This window comes from Lissotriton vulgaris, chromosome 2_2 (genome assembly GCF_964263255.1).
Source record: "Lissotriton vulgaris chromosome 2_2, aLisVul1.2, whole genome shotgun sequence".
Classification (NCBI taxonomy): Eukaryota; Metazoa; Chordata; class Amphibia; order Caudata; family Salamandridae; genus Lissotriton; species Lissotriton vulgaris.
Window position 1 is genome coordinate 328185113 of NC_141688.1, and position 22477 is coordinate 328207589.

The 22477-nt window shown below is 48.7% G+C and overlaps 1 protein-coding gene across 1 annotated transcript in view; it reads right to left on the reverse strand.

Moving 5' to 3' along the window:
- Positions 1–4556: 4556 nt before the first annotated feature.
- RAPSN (receptor associated protein of the synapse) overlaps positions 4557–22477 on the reverse strand; it is a 139095-nt gene continuing 121174 nt past the window's right edge. Inside the window, exons 7-8 of the mRNA XM_086959730.1 lie at positions 6743–6942; positions 4557–6257 (exon numbers count right to left, since the gene is read on the reverse strand). Coding sequence (XP_086815856.1) covers positions 6185–6257; positions 6743–6942 — 273 coding nt within the window. The 3' untranslated portion in view covers positions 4557–6184. The remainder of the gene's footprint in view (positions 6258–6742; positions 6943–22477) is intronic.

Genomic DNA, 22477 nt, shown 5'->3' on the forward strand with positions numbered 1-22477 from the left:
GTCTATGCTAAACATTTATTAGAAAAGATACAATTTTCAAAACTTAGAAATATAAAATGGCAAATGGCATATCTATGTCTGTAATAATTAGATAATAAATATATATTACACTGAAGCCTTAATCCCTTTTATAAAAGCTGCCTCTGATTTCTTTATTCCACTGAAGTTGTGATATCTGTGGTGACCTGCAATAAAGTTAAGAAATGATATAGCTGCTGAACTGTAATAAGGTATTACATTTGAGTACACATGTGACAATACATATGGCCAGAGAAAGTAGCAAGGGTTAAAGGCAGGTCGCGGAGCACCATTACAGCTGCAGTTATGAAAGGAAAATATAAACTGGTCATCTCTGGTATGTTTTTCTAAAAAGAAACAATAATCAGTAGGAACGAGATATTTATGACAACATGTCTATTCTTTCCCCATTCTATACGTTGCTAGTGGACAGATAGAATCTCTGCCTGTCTCTGCATCGTCTGAGCCATAGCACGTTGTAATCTGATTTACATTAAGGTAATTCTATTATTTTTTGGGGAAAAATTACTATTATTTTTGTCTGTTTAATTTTGCTGCACAGATTCTTCTTTTATTATTCAAGTCTGTAATCAGCATGAAAGAGCAGGACACCAAGGACTGAAGAGGTTTGTGGGAAGGGTGAATAGTGACCATGTATTATAAGGAATAAAATACCCCCTGCTGTAAATTGAAAGGATATTGCAAGTTACCTCAGAGTTTTATGATCTTATAAAGGTACTAAGCTTTGGTCTCGTTCCACTTTATGGTCATGGAACTGCCCTGTGACTTGCAAAATCCTTATGATACACAACTGGGGACACTTTATGCTATATATATTATTACTAGATATGTGTCATTTGATTCCAATTCATTATGGTACATAGAAAAAGTCTTTAACTTTGTTTTGGGTTCCACTTACTTCCGTGGTTGGATTACAATGCTATATTTACCTTTTTTATTATTATAATTCTTCTGTTGTTTTGCCCCTCCCTTAGTTCCTCTTTATTTTATTTTATTTATTTTTTATTTCAAAGGTTTTATATAGCGCTACTGGACCCAGGAGTATCAGAGCGCTTTACAAGGATGGTGAACATAATGAGATAAAATTAGCATTTAAGCGAAAAAGGGTTACAGTATGATAATGCTTTCAACAGGGCTAAGGGGGCAAAGAAAAAGAGAGATAAACATTAAGTGGAAAGTGAATATTAAAAGTTAGGATAGAGAGGGGGTGAAGAGAGGGGGAGTGAGAAAAATTAATGTATTGAGAGGGGGTGGGAAGAGGAGCGGACAAGGGAAGAGAGAGGAGTGGACATGTTCAGAGTCAGTAACATTAGATACCCCAGTATTTGTTGAGAAGAAGTACTTTGAGTTCCTTTTTGAAGAGAGGGTAAGAGGGGTTGCAGCGAAGATCCTTAGGGAGAGAGTTCCAAATTGTAGGAGCGTTACCAGAGAACGCACAGGATTGGGTCTTCTGACATTTGAGTCTGGGTGGGATCAAGACAGGGAGTTTGTGCTCCTCAGGGACCGGGAGCAACCTGCTTTGTGTAGTTTCATTGTAAGGTAAGAAGGGGTGTTTTGGTGAAGAGCTTTGTGAGTGATGCAGGCAATCTTGTAGGTGGATCTTCCTTCTATTGGGAGCCAATTGAGATTTTTGAGGACAGGGGAGATGTGATCACATTTTTTACAATCAGAGATGATTCTCGCAGCTAGATTGAGGACAGATTTAATCGGAGCAAGATGGATTTTAGGGGTGCCAGCCGAAGTGGCGTTGCCATAGTCAATCCTGGAAAGGACAAGCGATTGGACAACAAGTTTGAAATCGTCTGCTGGAATAAATGGTTTAAGTTTCTTGAGGTGGAAAAGGGTGAAAAGCGCACTTTTGGATGCATTTTTAATGTGGGGGATGAGATTTAGATTCTGGTCGATACTGATGCCTAGGGATTTGACAGAATTAGAGGTGGAGAGTGGGCAGTTAAGAGCTTTGATGTCCTTTATCCAGAGTTGAATGGGAAGGGAGTTGTTTTGGGGGGAGAAAAGGATGATTTCAGTTTTATTTGGGTTCAGTTTGAGATGGTTCCGATGGAACCAGGTTTGAATTCTGGTCAAGGTCTCATTGAGGTGGAGATTGTCTTTGTGGGATTTGATCTTGTAGTATAATTGGGTGTCATCGGCCTAGAGGTGGTAATTGATATTAGCTTGTTTGAGGATGAGGGTGAGTGGTTCCATGAACAGATTGAATAGGGTTGGGGAGAGGATGGATCCTTGAGGGACGCCGAGGGAGACAGGTTAAGGTTTAGAGAGAAAGTGGCTGAGCTTGATTTGCTGTGATCTATTTTGGAGGAATGAGGAGAACCATTTGAATACGTTGCCATCTAATCCGACCGGTCTTTGAGAGTGTTGAGAAGGGTGAGGTGGTGGACGGTATCAAATGCAGCTGAGAGGTGCAGGAGGATTAGCAATAAGGATTCCCCTTTGTCTAAGGAGCGATGAATGTCGTCAGTGATATTTAGCATAGCAGTTTCTGTACTGCATCCCTTTCTAAAGCCGGATTGAAAAACATCAAGGAGGTTGAAGGAGGCAATATGTTTCTCTAATTGCAATAGGACACATTTTTCGAGGGCTTTAGAGAGGAATGGAAGGTTAGAGATAGGGCGAAGGTTGTTAAGGTCATTGGGGTCAGCAGTGGTGTTTTTGAGAATGGGTGAGATTTGACCAAGCTGAAGGGAGGTGGGGACACAGCCAGTGGAAAGAGAGGAGTTGATGATTTTGGTCCATATAGGGGCAATGATAAATTTAAATTCTTGAACCAAAATGGCGGGAAGAGGATCTTTGGAGTGGGAGGAGGGTTTTAGTTTGGCAATGATATTAGTGATCGTAGATTCAGATACTGTACTAAAATCATTCCATGAGGCAATGTTTTTAGCAGGGGGGCTTATTTTCGGAAAGGTATCTTGTTGGGGGAGAGCAGGGAGGGGATGAGAGGGATCAAGAGGTGTGGAAAAAGTGGACGGAGGAGAGTTAGGAGTGTTGGGGAGGGTGTATAGGGTGGGAGTAGGTTGTAGTGAGAGTGGGAGGGAAGAGAAGGATAGTTCGATCTTGTTAATTTTGTTCGTAAAGAAACTGGCAATTTCTTCGCATCTGTCAATAGAGGCAATATTTTTGGAGGGCCAGTGGAGGTTTGTTTTTTAACAATGTTAAAGAGTTTTCTAGGGCGGTTTCTGGCTTGATCAATTTGTGATCGTAGAAAGGAGGCTTTCTCATTAAAGATATGTTTTTTGTACTGGGCTCTAGCAGTTCTAAGGAGAGCCATATTGTCAACGGTTGGATGATTCCTCCAAACCCGTTCAGAATGTCAAAGGGTCCGTCTTTCGTTATTAAGTTCAGAATTGAACCAAGATTTAGGAGGGTTGCTTTTTTGTTGTTTGAGTTTGATAGGAGCAATTAGGTCGAGGGCATCAAGAATAGAATTGTTATAATGGTTAGTTAGGTCGGTGGTGCTGTTAGAGAGAGAGGGTAGAAGTAAGTGGGCCTTAATTGTGGCTTCCAATTCGCCAGGAGGAATAAGGTGAAGGTTGCGTGTGGCTTTCTTAGGTAAAGAGCTGATGGGGCGGGGTGAGTCATGGTTCTATTTATGGTGAAGAGGATAAGGTAGTGGTCAGACCAGTCTACTGGAAGTGTATTTGAGAGGGAGGCCAGGTCTTTGTTAGTCATAATAGCGTCAAGGGTGGCACCTTTGTTATGGGTGGGAGAATGACAGAGTTGGGTCATATTGGTGATGTCCATGGTATCATTAAATAGGATGACAGCAGGATCATCACTTTTGTTCCAATGGATGTTGTAATCACAGAGGAAGAGATTATTAGAACGTGAGAGCGATGATTGTATGATAAGATCAGTCAACTCTTCCGTAAAGGGGATGTTATTTCCAGGGGGATGATAGATAGTGTGCAACCGGGTGGTGGGGTAGTCAGGCATAATGAGATCAGCGCAAAGGTATTCAAAGGATGAAGGGTCTTGCAGATGAACGAGCGAGATGTTAGGTTCAATTTTAAAAATTATGGCGAGTCCTCCTCCTGTTTGTTCGATTCTATCTTTTCTAATGATAGAGTAACCAGGGGGGATAAGCAAGTCGAGGATGGGAGTGGAGTGGGCTGTGAGCCAGGTTTCAGTTAGGAATGCAATGTCAATATTTTCCCTAAGAATGGTTTCAGCAATCTCAGTAGCGTGGCAGGAGGCGGATCTGCAATTAATCAGCATGCAACAGAGGGGAGTCAGGTCGGGCGGTTTGGAGGGGGGATAAGGGGGGATAGGTCTAAGTTGTTGGGGTGGTCTAGGGGAAGACGGAGGAAGGGGGAGTCTGCTTAATCCTAAGAGAATTGGAATGGTAAACAAATGGGTAGGGGGGATAGTGGACGAAGGTGGTGAGGGAGAGATAGTTAAGTTAGTGGAACTGTTGGCTTCAGAGGTTTTTGGGCGAGTACCAAGTTGTGGCGGTGTGGGTAAGTTGGTTTTGTAGGGAGTGAAGATTAAGGAGCTAGTGCACTCTCTCCTCATTGGTTGGAGTTTGGGTCTTTTATAAGGAGGTCACTCTGCTACTAAAGTGGTGTGGTTGTAAACTATTTCTAATGCAATTCCTTGGTACTACTACAGTTACCATGAGTGGGACTCCCAACTCGACAGCGGGGAAAGATCCAGACATGTGAATCTATGAAAGATCTACTGCAGGAGAAGTGTATTTTTCCTTGTGTATCTTTTTATTTAAAATATTTAGTTATGTTTTTCAATAAAAACAGCAAACTTGTGCTGCTGACTCTGCCCACTTCCCCTAATCAAGCGCCCCACCCCCAGTCCTCAACCATATAGAGGCCGGTGTAAGTGCTGGCCCCTGCATTCAAGAAACCACCTACTCAGGGGTCATGAACGTCATTTAGGGATCACCAGGGGTCGCAGCTTCCCCTTGCAACCCCTGACATTGCATGTGCGACCCTTGGCCCCAGAGGTAGCATAATCAGTGCCAGGAACATGAGGCAGCTCGTCCTTATGGACATTGGTTGGGGCTCTATTCTCCATGTTTTCTGTAAAAAAAATATTACACTAATAGTAAATAACAATACATTAATCATTATTAATGTAATATAAAGTGGAGTAAAAAAGGCTTCTAAATGTATGTTGGGTGCATGCGAGCAGGTGAGAGTGTGTTTTTGCGAGAGAGAGCGTATGCATGTGAAAGCATCTATGTGTGAGTGAACGTAAAAGTCAAATGGCATGTGCTATCACTTCCGCTGTCCCTGGCCTTTCGATGAATTGATGTCCATGTCATGGACAAGAAGTGATAATTGGCTTCAACCGCTGATTTTTGTTTCTCGTCACCTGCCCTTGGCTGCGTCTAAGAAAGGACAGTGTGGCTATCCTGTATATGACTGCCCTCACTCAGCAGCTGTCACCCTGACTAGACTGCTTGTGTGCTGCTGGTTACTAGGGTTGACCCCCACCCCTTGCAAGAGTAGTGCTGTAGAGGTTTTGATCCATTGCTCGCGGAGGACCTCACTGACTAATACATAACATTACAGGGAAGGGTTTTCATAAAAGTTTATGCAAGAGTAATAAATCTGTACAAATGGAGAACTTCTAGGCTGCTTTGTGTGTGTGCTCGCACAGAGGGATCCCCCCATTGGGCGATGCTGAGCGCGTGCTGCGAGCTTGCAGTGCACCATGGGAATGTGCTGACTCCAAAGCGAGAGGGCAGCCGAGCTGCAAGGATGCACGTGTCCGCACAGCCCGCATCAGCGTCCAGAGAAATTCTCCTGAGATCCCGCGTACTTCTGCCACGCGGCACCTGTGGTAGGAGTTGCCACACCCAGACACTGAGACACACCTGTGGCAGAATGAAAAGACCTCCAAAGAGGATAGTCCTGTGAGATGCGTTATAGAGCGACTCCATGTGCTTCGGTAACGCTTAACGAGGCCCTCCAGCGAAATCTGAAATGTGGCCTCGACGCGTGGGCGCCAGCCTGGATGTTCACAAACTCGCTTACACCAGAGGCGTCTGTCCAAGTCGCTGTGTTTGTGTGTCCCGAGGCAGGGGCTACTTTGTAATGGCCCCTGGAAAATACAGTCCTCATCAGAAACTGGCTGTTTTCAGGTGGTCGTGAGCACAACATCTGACTCACACGAAGCCCGGCTTTATGGAAGAGCGACGACAATTTGGGCAGCCCCGGGTCCCGTTGGTCTGAAGGCACCTGTTGGAAGAAAGGACCAGGATGTTAAAGTGCATTTTCCCAGAAAACAAAGTGGCACAGATCACAGCCTCTGTACACAGGAGTATGCCACTAGGTGTCGGTGCCCACATGAACACTGACTGCGTGGGAGTCGCACTCGGTGACAGTGCGGTGCCAACAATGGAGGTTAACAGCCGAATAGAGCCGTAATGTGCGAAAGAAAGTGTGAGCAGCATGGAAGGAAAACAGTCAGAGTATACCTGGGAACGTAAGGTGTAACACAGCAGTGTGGGGAAATTAGGAGGCTGCATGCTTTTATTTGGAGTAGGGGGTTTGAGGGTGGGTGGGAAGAGCACGCCAGGAAGTCAAGTTAAGATCTATGGGGGCAGCAAAAGAGGTGTAAAGTGTGTTGGAGGGAGGTTACTTCTTTTTAGGCAGATGTCAAAAGAAGTAAACGTTACATTGAGGTTGGGAGATATGTCATTGAGGCAGACGCAGCTCCTTACTTGAGGTGGAAGATGTGTGAGCAGGGCAGCGCCTGCAGCTGGCTGTTCTTCTCCCCGATGGACTCTCCACACATGCCACAGTACAGCTCCATCTCCTCCACACACTCATGGAAGCGCACCACGTGCGTCCGGAGCTCCCGCTGTTGTTCTTTGGCACGGTAGATGGTCTCACTCAGGCAGTGAACCTTTAGCATCGAGAGCTGAGGAGAGAGCAAGAGCAGGAGAGAAGATCAGGCAACGAGGAGAGTTTGAGGGGACCACACAGATGGAAAGGAAAGGACACTCAAGAGAACAAAAACATCCTGTGCATGAAGGAAGGGAAAGAGCATGTGGAAGAGGATACCTAAAGAAAGGAAAGAAGAACCAAAGAGACACAGTAGGGGCAGACAGAGATGAATACTTGGTATGGAAAGTGCCCCTTAATGCATGCTTACCCCCCACACATACATTTTTTGCCTGATATCGGATGCATTTTGACTGAGTGTGCACTAGGTCCCTGCTAATCAGGTTCCCAGGGCCTGTGTTCTTTCCCAAAACTGTACCATTGTTTCCACAATTGCCACCTCTGGCTCACATGTAAGACCCTTGTAAAAGGAACCAGTGGTACCAAGAGCCGTGTCATCAGAAAGGGACTCTAAGGGCTGCAGCACGTATTGTGCCACCCTCTTAGGTCCCTCGCCTAACATATGCACACTGACATAGCAGGCTGTGTGTTTGGTGCAGATAAAACTTCAGAGTTGACATGGCACTCACCCCTGTGTGCCATGCCCACCAACCACTGCCTGTGGCATCGGCAAGTAACACCTCCAGCAAGTTTCAAAGCCCAAAGGCTGGGTGCACTATATCTCAGGCAAGAGGACCCAACTGCAGGAGCAAAGTGCCCCACCAGTGTCTGTGCCATTCTTAGACATTGTAAGTGCAGTGGAGCCTTACCATGTACATGGGCTGAGAGTTTGTCATCACGAACTCCACAGCTCCTTGATGGCGTTCCTGAATGCTAAGGAATTTGATATCAACATAATAAACCCACACTGAGACCAGTGTTGGATTTATTATAAAATGCACTCAGAGGGCATCTCAGAGAGGTCCCCTGAAAAACAACCAACTCCCTCGTGTCCAGCTGTCTGGTCTGCACCAGCCTGCCACACACAGATCTGTTTCTGACGCCCTGCGGTGGGAGCCCCTGTGCTCTCGTGGGTCAGGTGCTTCACACCGACCCCCAAGCAGGGACAGCATTCAGGGCGGCGAGCCTCAAAGGCTTTCCGTCCTTTGTTAGGCTAGCCAGGGACTCTACTGCTAGTGGAGATTCCCGCTCTTCCTGACCAAGCCCCACTTTTGGCAACAAGATCGGCGGAGAAATTCGTAGTCAGGAGAGGTGTGTCCTGTCTCTGCAGAAGGTGCCCTAGACCGAGGTGACCCCCTCCTTCAATAATCCTCCTTATTGAATGGAACGATTCGACCCATTCAGGTTAGGGGGGTGCTCCCTCCCCAAGGGTGTAGTCACCCTAAAGGCAAGTAACCTATTGGCTACCATCTGCCATTACCTGTAACATCCTTGAATTCAGTATTTAGGGGCACCCCAGAACCTTGATTCTCAGATTCCTGTGACCCAAGAAGAAAAAGGGTGAAGAAGACGCCAAGCCTGGAAGACGACTACTAAGTTGGCTGCAGCCCTACCAGCCGGTCTCTTGCTCAAAGACCCTGCGAAAAAGACAAAGCTTCCCCATGGTCAGTGACTACCAAGAACCCCAGGAAGACTGCCACTCTTCAGCCAAGCCCAGATCTCCCGAGGACAGTGGCCGTGTCCAAAAAGAAGCTGCACCGAGGATCCCAGATCCAGCCAGATCTGCGACCCCTTACCACTCTGCACCTGATGCCCATGGCCAGAGTTTGAGTTGCTCACCTGTCCTGTGAAGCCTCCCCAGTGATCCTGATCTCATCATCACTGGTGGCTGACCTCTCCTGGACCCCACAAAGTCGCCTGCAGCCTCTACACAAAGGGTCCCCCTGAACGCATCGGCTTTGACCAAGAAGGTCCGACACGAAAAGTTACCCCTGCATCCTCAGCCCTCTGGCCTTGGGGAGCTCAACTGATGATGCCTCAACCTCCTAACGCCCTCCAACTTACCTGCCCAGCTGGTGGTCACCTTCAGCCAGCCTCCTGGTCCGAACCTGCAGCCTCTTTGTGTGACCGAGATTCCTCATTGAAACGCATTGGGTGCCGACTCTGATTTTGCACCCTGCACCGCCTGCCCCTATTCCGCTGGATGTGAAGCTCTGGTGCTGCCTTGTGTCATGCCTTGTGCTGATCGTAACCCCTGGGGCTGAGGCCCTGAAACCATGGCTACTTAACTGCAAACCATGCCTCTTCGAGGTGCCCCCAGACTCCATTGATGTACATTTGGCCCAGTGACCTCTGCACCAGGCCGCCCCAGTGCCGCTGGAGGTGCAGTACCTACCTGAAACTGAACCTTGCCCACTGTTGGTCTAAACCCCCGAAGAACGTGATTGTAAGTCGAGTACTTACCTGCTAATGCTTAACACTGTTTTCCTCCCATAGAATTGCATTGCCTTTACAATCCTATTGCATACAAAAGTCTATCTATTGCTGTTGTAAAGTTTTACTGTTCTAAATCGGTTCTACAAAAGTATTCTATTACTGTCAAGCATATCTTCTGCCTTGCAAAACAATTTACACTGCATTTTTGAAAATATTACTGCTTTGTAAACTGTTACTTACCTGCAACTGACTATATCCTGGTTCTAGAAGTTAAATAACCAAATAACAACTCTTTGAGTGTGTGACATCATTTCTGTCCTGAGTGTGTACAATAAATGCTTAAACTTCCCTCTGATAAGCCTAACTGTTCGACCACACTACCACAAAGAGAGCTTTTAGTCTTGAGTCTCTGTAAGCCTCTGGGGACCCCTCGACTCTGTCCACACTATACCTTACTGTGGCATAGTATATACAGAGCCAGCTTCCAACAGACCTTGTGGAGGCAAAAGGCAGCAGATGCAGAAGTAGCAGAAAGACAAAGAATGAAAGGAGGTAGAAGTAAGAAAGAGAAAGACAAGCATAGTGAAGAACAAGTCACTGAGAAGTATACGCAGGAGTGGAGTAGGATGAAGAAAGAGCACGAGAGATGCAAAGGTCGATCAGGAGAGTTGAAGATCCGAGGAGCACGGGATAGGCAGGGTAAGAGTGTGAGGATGGGAAATGGAAGAGTGGGAGGGCAAAAGAAAAATGAAGAGCAAGAGCTGGGAAAAGAGTAGAGAAGCTGAAGGAGGTTCAGTAAATCGGATGTTAGAAGAGACCGGGCAGGAGATGGGAGAAGAGGAGGACAGAACATGGAAGTGTAGAGCATGAGATGGAGGCAGGACAGGAAAGGGAACTGTTGGACTTGGCCCGTCTGGCAGGTCCACCCCTGAAGTTTTGTGCTTATTATATGTGTCCGGGGGATGGTGATTCCCCTTCTGAGTGTGTGTGTGGTGAGAGAGACCTGCCTCCCATAGGAATGCATGGGGAATGTATGTGGCTCTGGTAGTTCCTGATGCGTGGGGCGTGCCGGGTCGTGTTTGGTATGTATGCACTCGTGAGGTTGAATGCTACAAGATGATGTATGCGGCATGTGTGTGACTAGAAGGGAAGTGCCACTTCTAGACTTTGGTGTGTGTGTGCAGTAGGTGTGCTAGCGCCTGATTGGCTGAAGCCGGCCGGGCCTTCCCCCACCAGGCTGGCTCCACCCCCCTGGGGTGCATCCAGTGTCCCTGGCCTGGCCAGTAACGTGAAATTCCTTTTAACCAGTTCTGGCTGGTTCTCTCCCTGCCTGCCCCTTTTGGAGACAAAGGAAGCTCCTGTATAAAAGAAGGGTGGGCCCTCTTCTCTCTCTCTTCTTCTTCCTGCTTGGGACCCTGCCAGGGTCGTGCTGCTGCTTGGGGCTCAGGGAAGGGCGTGCCTCCCTGGGCCCTGCCCTGCTCCTGAACTACAGACTCCCTGGACTTCCTATGGACTCTGCTCTCCCTGCCACTAGCCTTGGGAGCGTTTTCCTGCTGTCCTAGCGCCTTGGGCGCCTCATCTATGCTTCTGGCGCTCGTGAGCTCTCTCCTGCTGGACTAGCGCCTTGGGGCGCTTCATTTCTGTTCCTAGCGCTGGGAGCGCTATCTTGCACCAGCCAGTGCCACCCGGCCTTTGCCCCGTTCGTGTGAGGGGCCCGAGCCCCCAGCGAGTGCCTACCTCGCTTGCCCCGTCTATGCTACAATTATCGAGGGAGCCTACTCCTCTTATCTCCCCCGAGTTCACCGCCGCAGCCCGGGACCCCTCGTGAGGCCCTCCCTCGGGCCGCGCTGGGATTGGCGGCCGAGCTGATGACGTCTCCCCGGGCCGCGCTCTGATTGGCCGGCGGCCCGGGGAGCCTAGTGAGACGACCGGAGAGAGCCGAGAAGGCAGGGGTCGGCGGGAGCCTACTCCGCGCCCCTGCGTCCCCCAAGACGACTGAAGCTTCCCCCCCGGGGCCCCCCAGGAGCGAGAGGGCGCCCCGGAGAGCGAGAGAGACCGGCGCGCTCGCCGACCGGTGAGTGATGCAGGAGGGGAGGCGGGGCATCAGGCCACATTGCCGGTGGCCGCCCCTTCCCTCCCGCGTGTGCAGTCATGTGGGTAGAGGCCCGCGGGCCCTCCAGTGATGCCGGGTCCCCCGAGGGGGACCCCGCCTGGCCATACTTTGCCCCCCTGAGCCCCGAGAGGCTCCCTCTACAGTTCTGGCCCTCCGAGCCCGCGAGGCTCCGTCACGTCCCCCGGGGGCGCCCATTGATGCCGGGTCCCCCGAGGGGGGCCCCGCCTGCCCACAGTCCTTGTCCTGAGCCCCGAGGAGGCTCCAACGTGTCCTGGCCCCCGAGCCCCGAGGCGGCTCCAACGTGTCCTTACGCCTGGGCCCCGAGTGGCCCCACCACGTGTCCCTGGCCTTGCCTGGGCCCCGAGTGGTCCCACCACGTGTCCCTGGCCTTGCCTGGGCCCCGAGTGGCCCCACCACGTGTCCCTGGCCCTGCCTGGGCCCCGAGTGGCCCCAACACGTGTCCCTGGCCCTGCCTGGGCCCCCGAGTGGCCCCACCACGTGTCCCTGACCCAGCGAGCGGCTCCACCATTGCCCCCGGTCCCCCCAAGCCTCCAGGGCTATGTCCAAGTCCCCCAGCGGCCCAGCACTTAGTGGGCCGCTGCCACGTTTAGGTTTGCCCCGGGCCCCTTGCAGCCCACTCTGGACATCGAGACTCTAAGGCGCCCCTTGCCTCAGGAAGGCCATCGGGCCTAGGGGGCGCTACTGACTAACATCAAAGTGATACAGAGAACTCTTAAGTGTTGCCCTGCTGACAGGGGCCTCTGTTGTGTTGTGTACCTTGCCTCATGTATGTCTATGCTGGTTAGAGTGAGTTCTATTGCTAGTCCTATGAGACCCCGGGGCGTGACGTGTTCTAATGCTAAGCTCCTGGTGATTATGTGTTCTAGTCCTAGTCCGAGGAAGCTCCCAGTTGTTATATGTTCTACAATACCATCATGTGCACCTTCCTGGCAGTGGCCCCTTGGCCCTGCTCTGTACCTTTCCCCTGGTAACCCCTGCTGTGCCTGGAGCACATTGTAAAGTGTATGTTCCTGTGTGTCCTTCCTAATACAAAGACTATTTTCATATATACTTTGTGTGGAGTTCCTTTTGTGGGAGGCCTGGGATGTTGCTGTTGGTGGGTGCGTGCGCAAATGCTTCACACATGTCCTCCGAGATAGGCCTGACTGCCCGCGCCGCGTTACCTAGAGGGCGAGCAGGGATCGACTTTACATAGGAGTTGTGGTCTCTGACTGGCTGTGGCGCAAGCCCTGGCCGGCCGGGGGTCCCATTTCCTACAGGAACATCGTAAAAAGAATGTAACAGAGCAGGGGGACAGGAAGAGGGAGAGCACTAGACAGGATATGGAAGAGCAGGAGGATAGGGGTGTAAGAGGAGGAGCACAGGAGGTGGGAGAACAGGAGGGAAGGGGGTGTAATTTATTTATTTATTTGTCTTGTTAAGCGCCGGAATTACCCCCAAAGGGATATCTCTGCACTACTGAGGTGTTACAGAGTCAGCAAAGGGATTCAGAAGAGCTCGGTTTTAAGAAACCTGCGGAATTGCAGATAGTTGGTGCATTTGCGGAGGTGTAAAGGGAGTTGATTCCAGAAGGAGGGAGCCAAATGATAAAAGGCAGTCCCCAATGCAGGATTTCTTTACACGAGGAACAGAGAGAAGCAATTTAGATCCAGATTGGAGTGTTCTGGAAGGCTGGTATCGTACGAGTCAGTCAGCGAGATAGCTGGGGTCGTTGCCGTGTAGTGCCCTGTGTACTATGGAATGTTCAAAAGAGTGGGAACCCAATCTACCCTTGCAGGTTTGGGCAATGAAGTTTTCAAAAAGGGAGGGATTACCTTCAAGGGATTTTGTTTGTCTAGAACGTTTAAAATTGTTTAGAAAACGATTTGAGGTCACACCCTTTACAGTGGTGGATAGCAGAGTAAATCAAAAAAGAAATTCAATGTAATCACAATTATCAATTAGAAATGAACAATGAATCATACACGGGGCAACAAGATATCTTTCAAAAAACTTTCATATATTTAATATATATGTATTTTAAAATTTATCAGGGAAAAAGCATCAAAACATAGTATGTAAGGTGACGTCAAATAACCTATACAATATACTATGTTGACATCTTCTCTATGTCATTTAAAACAATCAATGTTATACAGAGAAAGATGCTCTAGTCGACGTTTCGGTCTGTCAAGGAAGTGAAACCATCAGACAATCTTCAGGACAAAAGGTTGACTGTAGCTCCAAAAAGGTTTAGTCGGTACCGTTAATGTCGTGAACAGGTATTACAAATATGTAGTCTTCAAGGATAGACGGTTTAGTCGTGTCTTCGCAAACTGGTAAACTCCAATCTGTTGTGGCGAAATGTTTCGACATTTCGCCACAACAGATTGAAGTTTACCCGTTAGCTGTACCATCATTCAAAACCTGTTTTAAACACAACGACAGGTCTACATTCTCGATCTCAATCAAAATAATCAGAACTGATTTACCTGCCAAACAGAAGTGACAGGTTACAGTCCATCATTAAACCTTTTTGGAGCTACAGTCAACCTTTTGTCCTGAAGATGGCCTGATGGTTTCACTTCCTTGTATAGGTTATTTGACGTCCCCTTACATACTAGGCCTGCAGCTTCACAACAAGGGAACCCTCCAACCGCGACCAGCTGAGGGTAAGATTTCCCGACACCCAAAGACACCCCTGCACCCGGCACCCCACGGCTCCCTGTACCCAACTCCTGGGGGGCTACTAAACCTACAGCTTCCCAACTTACCTCTCAACGTGGTGGTCGCACCTGAAGAATCTCCGTCCCCGAGCCTGCAGCCTTTGTTCAACATCCAGCTTTCCCATTGAAATACATTGGTTGCCCGACGGCCCAAAAGCAGCCTGCACCCCGCCGCCTGAGTGCCAATGGAAGTGCAGCATCTGTACTATCCTACTTCCCCACTTGCCCTGTGTAAGTGACCAGGAGCTCAGCTCCCACAGCCGCGTGGGAGCTAGCAGCCACCAACCGAAGGCTCCCTAACATTGGGCCTACTCACTCTGCACCCGGCTGCCCCAGTGCCACTGAGGGTGTAACAAATCTACCTACCTGACCCTGGGAGACCTCTGAGTCTAACCCCAGAACCTTAACTATGCCAGCCGAGTACTTACCCAAAGACCGATAACTTGATTTTCCCCATGGGGTAACATTGGCTGGGTTTCACTCAGAATTTCTTCTAAGTGTTGAGTTTTGCAACTTTCAAATATTCACTAAAAATCAGCCGATCAACGAAAACGAAATTACTCACCTGCTACCAGGAGAGATCTCAATTCTGTATCTTTGAGCCCAGCACTGAACCTGAAAAGTATTTATAACTGTAACTTACCGTTAACTTGATTTTCCTCCATAAGATTACATTGCTTGGTTTTTACCAAAATTTCTTCTGTCGATTTTCAAAACATACAAATATTCCTTAAAAATCGCCTGTGTAACAAACAGGAAATGCACCAGGGCTGAATCCAGGATCCAGCCCGGAGTAAGAAAAACATTTGTAAAGTGATTTTATTGCATTTACTTAGAACTTCCCTTTGAGCTCAATGTTTTATTGTGTTTAACTTGTGTTGCATATTGCAACAACTGTATCGATTGCATTTAAAAGTCTATTGCGATTTGAAAGTTTCAATTGCAACATCTCATTCTGAGAAAGTATTTATGGTACCTGCTTGTGGTTCTAAAATGAAAAACTATATATTTTTATATACAAAACAATTGGCCTGGAGTTCAGTCTTTGAGTGTGTGAAAACCTTTTGCTGCCTGAGTGTGTACAACAAATGCTTTACACTGTCCTCTGGTGCTGCCTTACTGCTCGACCAAGATACCACTTTTGAGAGTAAGGTCAGACCTGGCTTTAACCTGTTATCCCTCTGGGGACTGGGGACTCTATACACACGTACCTTACTTTGGTGCAGTACATATAGTGCCACTTTCTTACATAGCGCTACTACGCAAACTACGCTCAGGGTTATTTAAAATGAATCCACTTGCGGGTGGGGAGGAGGTGGGAGAATACTAGGCATGATATGGAAGAATGGGGGGGGTCAGGATATGAAAGGACCAGCAGTAGGAGATGAAGAGCGGGGTCAGGGAACGGAAGAATAATAGGGTCAGATACGAAAGGAGCAGCAGGAGGAGACGGAAGAGCAGGGTCAGGGAACGGAGGAATAATAGGGTCAGATATGAAAGGAGCAGCAGTAGGAGATGAAGAGCGGGGTCAGGGAACGGAAGAATAATAGGTCAGATATGAAAGGACCAGCAGTAGGAGATGAAGAGCGGGGTCAGGGAACGGGAGAATAATAGGGTCAGATACGAAAGGACCAGCAGTAGGAGATGAAGAGCGGGGTCAGGGAACGGAAGAATAATAGGGTCAGATAAGAAAGGACCAGCAGTAGGAGATGAAGAGCGGGGTCAGGAACAGAAGAATAATAAGGTCAGATATGAAAGGACCAGCAGTAGGAGACGGAAGAGCAGGGTCAGGAACGGAAGAATAATAGGGTCAGATATGAAAGGAGCAGCAGTAGGAGATGAAGAGCAGGGTCAGGGAACGGAAGAATAATAGGGTCAGATATGAAAGGACCAGCAGTAGGAGATGAAGAGCGGGGTCAGGGAACGGAAGAATAATAGGGTCAGATATGAAAGGACCAGCAGTAGGAGATGAAGAGCGGGGTCAGGAACAGAAGAATAATAGGGTCAGATATGAAAGGACCAGCTGTAGGAGATGAAGAGCGGGGTCAGGGAACGGAAGAATAATAGGGTCAGATATGAAGGACCAGCAGTAGGAGACGGAAGAGTGGGGTCAGGGAACGGAAGAATAATAGGGTCAGATATGAAAGGACCAGCAGTAGGAGATGAAGAGCGGGGTCAGGGAACGGAAGAATAATAGGGTCAGATATGAAAGGACCAGCAGTAGGAGATGAGGAGCGGGGTCAGGGAACGGAAGAATAATAGGGTCAGATACGAAAGGACCAGCAGTAGGAGATGAAGAGCGGGGTCAGGGAATGGAAGAATAATAGGGTTAGATATGAAAGGAGCAGCAGTAGGAGATGAAGAGCGGGGTCAGGGAACGGAAGAATAATAGGGTCAGATATGAAGGACCAGCAGTAGGAGATGAGGAGCGGGGTCAGGGAACGGAAGAATAATAGGGTCAGATACGAAAGGACCAGCAGTAGGAGATGAAGAGCGGGGTCAGGGAATGGAAGAATAATAGGGTTAGATATGAAAGGAGCAGCAGTAGGAGATGAAGAGCGGGGTCAGGAACGGAAGAATAATAGGGTCAGATACGAAAGGAGCAGCAGCAGGAGATGAAGAGCGGGGTCAGGGAACGGAAGAATAATAGGGTCAGATATGAAAGGAGCAGCAGTAGGAGATGAAGAGCGGGGTCAGGAATGGAAGAATAATAGGGTCAGATACGAAAGGAGCAGCAGCAGGAGATGAAGAGCGGGGTCAGGGAACGGAAGAATAATAGGGTCAGATATGAAGTACCAGCAGTAGGAGATGAAGAGCGGGGTCAGGAACGGAAGAATAATAGGGTCAGATATGAAAGGACCAGCAGTAGGAGATGAAGAGCGGGGTCAGGAACGGAAGAATAATAGGGTCAGATATGAAAGGACCAGCAGTAGGAGATGAAGAGCGGGGTCAGGAATGGAAGAATAATAGGGTCAGATATGAAAGGAGCAGCAGTAGGAGATGAAGAGCGGGGTCAGGAATGGAAGAATAATAGGGTCAGATACGAAAGGAGCAGCAGCAGGAGATGAAGAGCGGGGTCAGGGAACGGAAGAATAATAGGGTCAGATATGAAGTACCAGCAGTAGGAGATGAAGAGCGGGGTCAGGAACGGAAGAATAATAGGGTCAGATATGAAAGGACCAGCAGTAGGAGATGAAGAGCGGGGTCAGGAACGGAAGAATAATAGGGTCAGATATGAAAGGACCAGCAGTAGGAGATGAAGAGCGGGGTCAGGGAACGGAAGAATAATAGGGTCAGATACGAAAGGACCAGAAGTAGGAGATGAAGAGCGGGGTCAGGGAACGGAAGAATAATAGGGTCAGATAAGAAAGGACCAGCAGTAGGAGATGAAGAGCGGGGTCAGGGAACGGAAGAATAATAGGGTCAGATATGAAAGGACCAGCAGTAGGAGACGGAAGAGCAGGGTCAGGGAACGGAAGAATAATAGGGTCAGATACGAAAGGACCAGCAGTAGGAGATGAAGAGCGGGGTCAGGGAACGGAAGAATAATAGGGTCAGATACGAAAGGACCAGCAGTAGGAGACGAAGAGCGGGGTCAGGAACGGAAGAATAATAGGGTCAGATATGAAAGGAGCAGCAGGAGGAGACGGAAGAGCAGGGTCAGGGAACGGAAGAATAATAGGGTCAGATATGAAGTACCAGCAGTAGGAGATGAAGAGCGGGGTCAGGAATGGAAGAATAATAGGGTCAGATACGAAAGGAGCAGCAGCAGGAGATGAAGAGCGGGGTCAGGGAACGGAAGAATAATAGGGTCAGATACGAAAGGAGCAGCAGTAGGAGATGAAGAGCGGGGTCAGGGAACGGAAGAATAATAGGGTCAGATATGAAAGGACCAGCAGTAGGAGATGAAGAGCAGGGTCAGGAACGGAAGAATAATAGGGTCAGATATGAAAGGACCAGCAGTAGGAGATGAAGAGCAGGGTCAGGAACGGAAGAATAATAAGGGTCAGATATGAAAGGACCAGCAGTAGGAGATGAAGAGCGGGGTCAGGGAACGGAGGAATAATAGGGTCAGATATGAAAGGAGCAGCAGTAGGAGATGAAGAGCGGGGTCAGGGAACGGAAGAATAATAGGGTCAGATATGAAAGGAGCAGCAGTAGGAGATGAAGAGCGGGGTCAGGAACGGAAGAATAATAGGGTCAGATATGAAAGGACGAGCAGGAGGAGACGGAAGAGCGGGGTCAGGAATGGAAGAATAATAGGGTCAGATATGAAGTACCAGCAGTAGGAGATGAAGAGCGGGGTCAGGGAACGGAAGAATAATAGGGTCAGATATGAAAGGACCAGCAGTAGGAGATGAAGAGCGGGGTCAGGAATGGAAGAATAATAGGGTCAGATATGAAAGGAGCAGCAGGAGATGAAGAGCGGGGTCAGGGAACGGAAGAATAATAGGGTCAGATATGAAGTACCAGCAGTAGGAGATGAAGAGCGGGGTCAGGAATGGAAGAATAATAGGGTCAGATACGAAAGGAGCAGCAGCAGGAGATGAAGAGCGGGGTCAGGAACAGAAGAATAATAGGGTCAGATATGAAAGGACCAGCAGTAGGAGATGAAGAGCGGGGTCAGGGAACGGAAGAATAATAGGGTCAGATAAGAAAGGACCAGCAGTAGGAGATGAAGAGCGGGGTCAGGAACAGAAGAATAATAGGGTCAGATATGAAAGGACCAGCAGCAGGAGACGGAAGAGCGGGGTCAGGAACGGAAGAATAATAGGGTCAGATACGAAAGGACCAGCAGTAGGAGATGAAGAGCGGGGTCAGGGAACGGAAGAATAATAGGGTCAGATACGAAAGGACCAGCAGTAGGAGATGAAGAGCGGGGTCAGGGAACGGAAGAATAATAGGGTCAGATACGAAAGGACCAGCAGTAGGAGATGAAGAGCGGGGTCAGGGAACGGAAGAATAATAGGGTCAGATACGAAAGGACCAGCAGTAGGAGATGAAGAGCGGGGTCAGGGAACAGAAGAATAATAGGGTCAGATAAGAAAGGACCAGCAGTAGAAGATGAAGAGCGGGGTCAGGGAACGGAAGAATAATAGGGTCAGATAAGAAAGGACCAGCAGTAGGAGATGAAGAGCGGGGTCAGGAACAGAAGAATAATAGGGTCAGATATGAAAGGACCAGCAGTAGGATACGGAAGAGCAGGGTCAGGAACGGAAGAATAATAGGGTCAGATACGAAAGGACCAGCAGTAGGAGATGAAGAGCGGGGTCAGGGAACGGAAGAATAATAGGGTCAGATATGAAAGGACCAGCAGTAGGAGATGAAGAGCGGGGTCAGGAACGGAAGAATAATAGGGTCAGATATGAAAGGACCAGCAGTAGGAGATGAAGAGCGGGGTCAGGGAACGGAAGAATAATAGGGTCAGATATGAAAGGAGCAGCAGTAGGAGATGAAGAGCGGGGTCAGGAACAGAAGAATAATAGGGTCAGATATGAAAGGACCAGCAGTAGGAGATGAAGAGCGGGGTCAGGGAACGGAAGAATAATAGGGTCAGATAAGAAAGGACCAGCAGTAGGAGATGAAGAGCGGGGTCAGGAACAGAAGAATAATAGGGTCAGATATGAAAGGAGCAGCAGTAGGAGATGGAAGAGCAGGGTCAGGGAACGGAAGAATAATAGGGTCAGATATGAAGTACCAGCAGTAGGAGATGAAGAGCGGGGTCAGGAATGGAAGAATAATAGGGTCAGATACGAAAGGAGCAGCAGCAGGAGATGAAGAGCGGGGTCAGGAACAGAAGAATAATAGGGTCAGATATGAAAGGACCAGCAGTAGGAGATGAAGAGCGGGGTCAGGGAACGGAAGAATAATAGGGTCAGATATGAAAGGACCAGCAGTAGGAGATGAAGAGCGGGGTCAGGGAACGGAAGAATAATAGGGTCAGATAAGAAAGGACCATCAGTAGGAGATGAAGAGCGGGGTCAGGGAACGGAAGAATAATAGGGTCAGATACGAAAGGACCAGCAGGAGGAGATGAAGAGCGGGGTCAGGGAACGGAAGAATAATAGGGTCAGATATGAAAGGAGCAGCAGTAGGAGATGAAGAGCGGGGTCAGGGAACGGAAGAATAATAGGGTCAGATAAGAAAGGACCAGCAGTAGGAGATGAAGAGCGGGGTCAGGGAACGGAAGAATAATAGGGTCAGATACGAAAGGACCAGCAGTAGGAGACGGAAGAGCAGGGTCACGAACGGAAGAATAATAGGGTCAGAACGGAAGAATAATAGGGTCAGATATGAAAGGAGCAGCAGTAGGAGATGAAGAGCGGGGTCAGGGAACGGAAGAATAAGAGGGTCAGATACGAAAGGACCAGCAGTAGGAGATGAAGAGCGGGGTCAGGAACGGAAGAATAATAGGGTCAGATATGAAAGGACCAGCAGTAGGAGATGAAGAGCGGGGTCAGGGAACGGAAGAATAATAGGGTCAGATATGAAAGGACCAGCAGTAGGAGATGGAAGAGCGGGGTCAGGGAACGGAAGAATAATAGGGTCAGATACGAAAGGACCAGCAGTAGGAGATGAAGAGCGGGGTCAGGAACGGAAGAATAATAGGGTCAGATATGAAAGGACCAGCAGTAGAAGATGAAGAGCGGGGTCAGGGAACGGAAGAATAATAGGGTCAGATACGAAAGGAGCAGCAGCAGGAGATGAAGAGCGGGGTCAGGGAACGGAAGAATAATAGGGTCAGATATGAAGTACCAGCAGTAGGAGATGAAGAGCGGGGTCAGGAACGGAAGAATAATAGGGTCAGATATGAAAGGACCAGCAGTAGGAGATGAAGAGCGGGGTCAGGAACGGAAGAATAATAGGGTCAGATATGAAAGGACCAGCAGTAGGAGATGAAGAGCGGGGTCAGGAACGGAAGAATAATAGGGTCAGATACAAAAGGACCAGCAGTAGGAGATGAAGAGCGGGGTCAGGAATGGAAGAATAATAGGGTCAGATATGAAAGGAGCAGCAGTAGGAGACGGAAGAGCGGGGTCAGGGAACGGAAGAATAATAGGGTCAGATATGAAAGGAGCAGCAGTAGGAGATGAAGAGCGGGGTCAGGAACAGAAGAATAATAGGTCAGATATGAAAGGACCAGCAGTAGGAGATGAAGAGCGGGGTCAGGGAACGGGAGAATAATAGGGTCATATACGAAAGGACCAGCAGTAGGAGATGAAGAGCGGGGTCAGGGAACGGAAGAATAATAGGGTCAGATAAGAAAGGACCAGCAGTAGGAGATGAAGAGCGGGGTCAGGAACAGAAGAATAATAGGGTCAGATATGAAAGGACCAGCAGTAGGAGACGGAAGAGCAGGGTCAGGAACGGAAGAATAATAAGGGTCAGATATGAAAGGACCAGCAGTAGGAGATGAAGAGCGGGGTCAGGGAACGGAAGAATAATAGGGTCAGATATGAAAGGAGCAGCAGTAGGAGATGAAGAGCGGGGTCAGGAACGGAAGAATAATAGGGTCAGATACGAAAGGACCAGCAGTAGGAGATGAAGAGCGGGGTCAGGAACAGAAGAATAATAGGGTCAGATATGAAGTACCAGCAGTAGGAGATGAAGAGCGGGGTCAGGAACGGAAGAATAATAGGGTCAGATACGAAAGGACCAGCAGTAGGAGATGAAGAGCGGGGTCAGGAACAGAAGAATAATAGGGTCAGATATGAAAGGACCAGCTGTAGGAGATGAAGAGCGGGGTCAGGGAACGGAAGAATAATAGGGTCAGATATGAAAGGACCAGCAGGAGGAGATGAAGAGCGGGGTCAGGGAACGGAAGAATAATAGGGTCAGATATGAAGGACCAGCAGTAGGAGATGAAGAGCGGGGTCAGGAACGGAAGAATAATAGGGTCAGATACGAAAGGACCAGCAGTAGGAGATGAAGAGCGGGGTCAGGGAATGGAAGAATAATAGGGTTAGATATGAAAGGAGCAGCAGTAGGAGATGAAGAGCGGGGTCAGGGAACGGAAGAATAATAGGGTCAGATATGAAGTACCAGCAGTAGGAGATGAAGAGCGGGGTCAGGAATGGAAGAATAATAGGGTCAGATACGAAAGGAGCAGCAGTAGGAGGTGAAGAGCAGGGTCAGGAACGGAAGAATAATAGGGTCAGATATGAAAGGACCAGCAGTAGGAGATGAAGAGCGGGGTCAGGGAACGGAAGAATAATAGGGTCAGATATGAAAGGAGCAGCAGTAGGAGATGAAGAGCGGGGTCAGGAATGGAAGAATAATAGGGTCAGATACGAAAGGAGCAGCAGCAGGAGATGAAGAGCGGGGTCAGGGAACGGAAGAATAATAGGGTCAGATCTGAAAGGACCAGCAGGAGGAGATGGAAGAGCGGGGTCAGG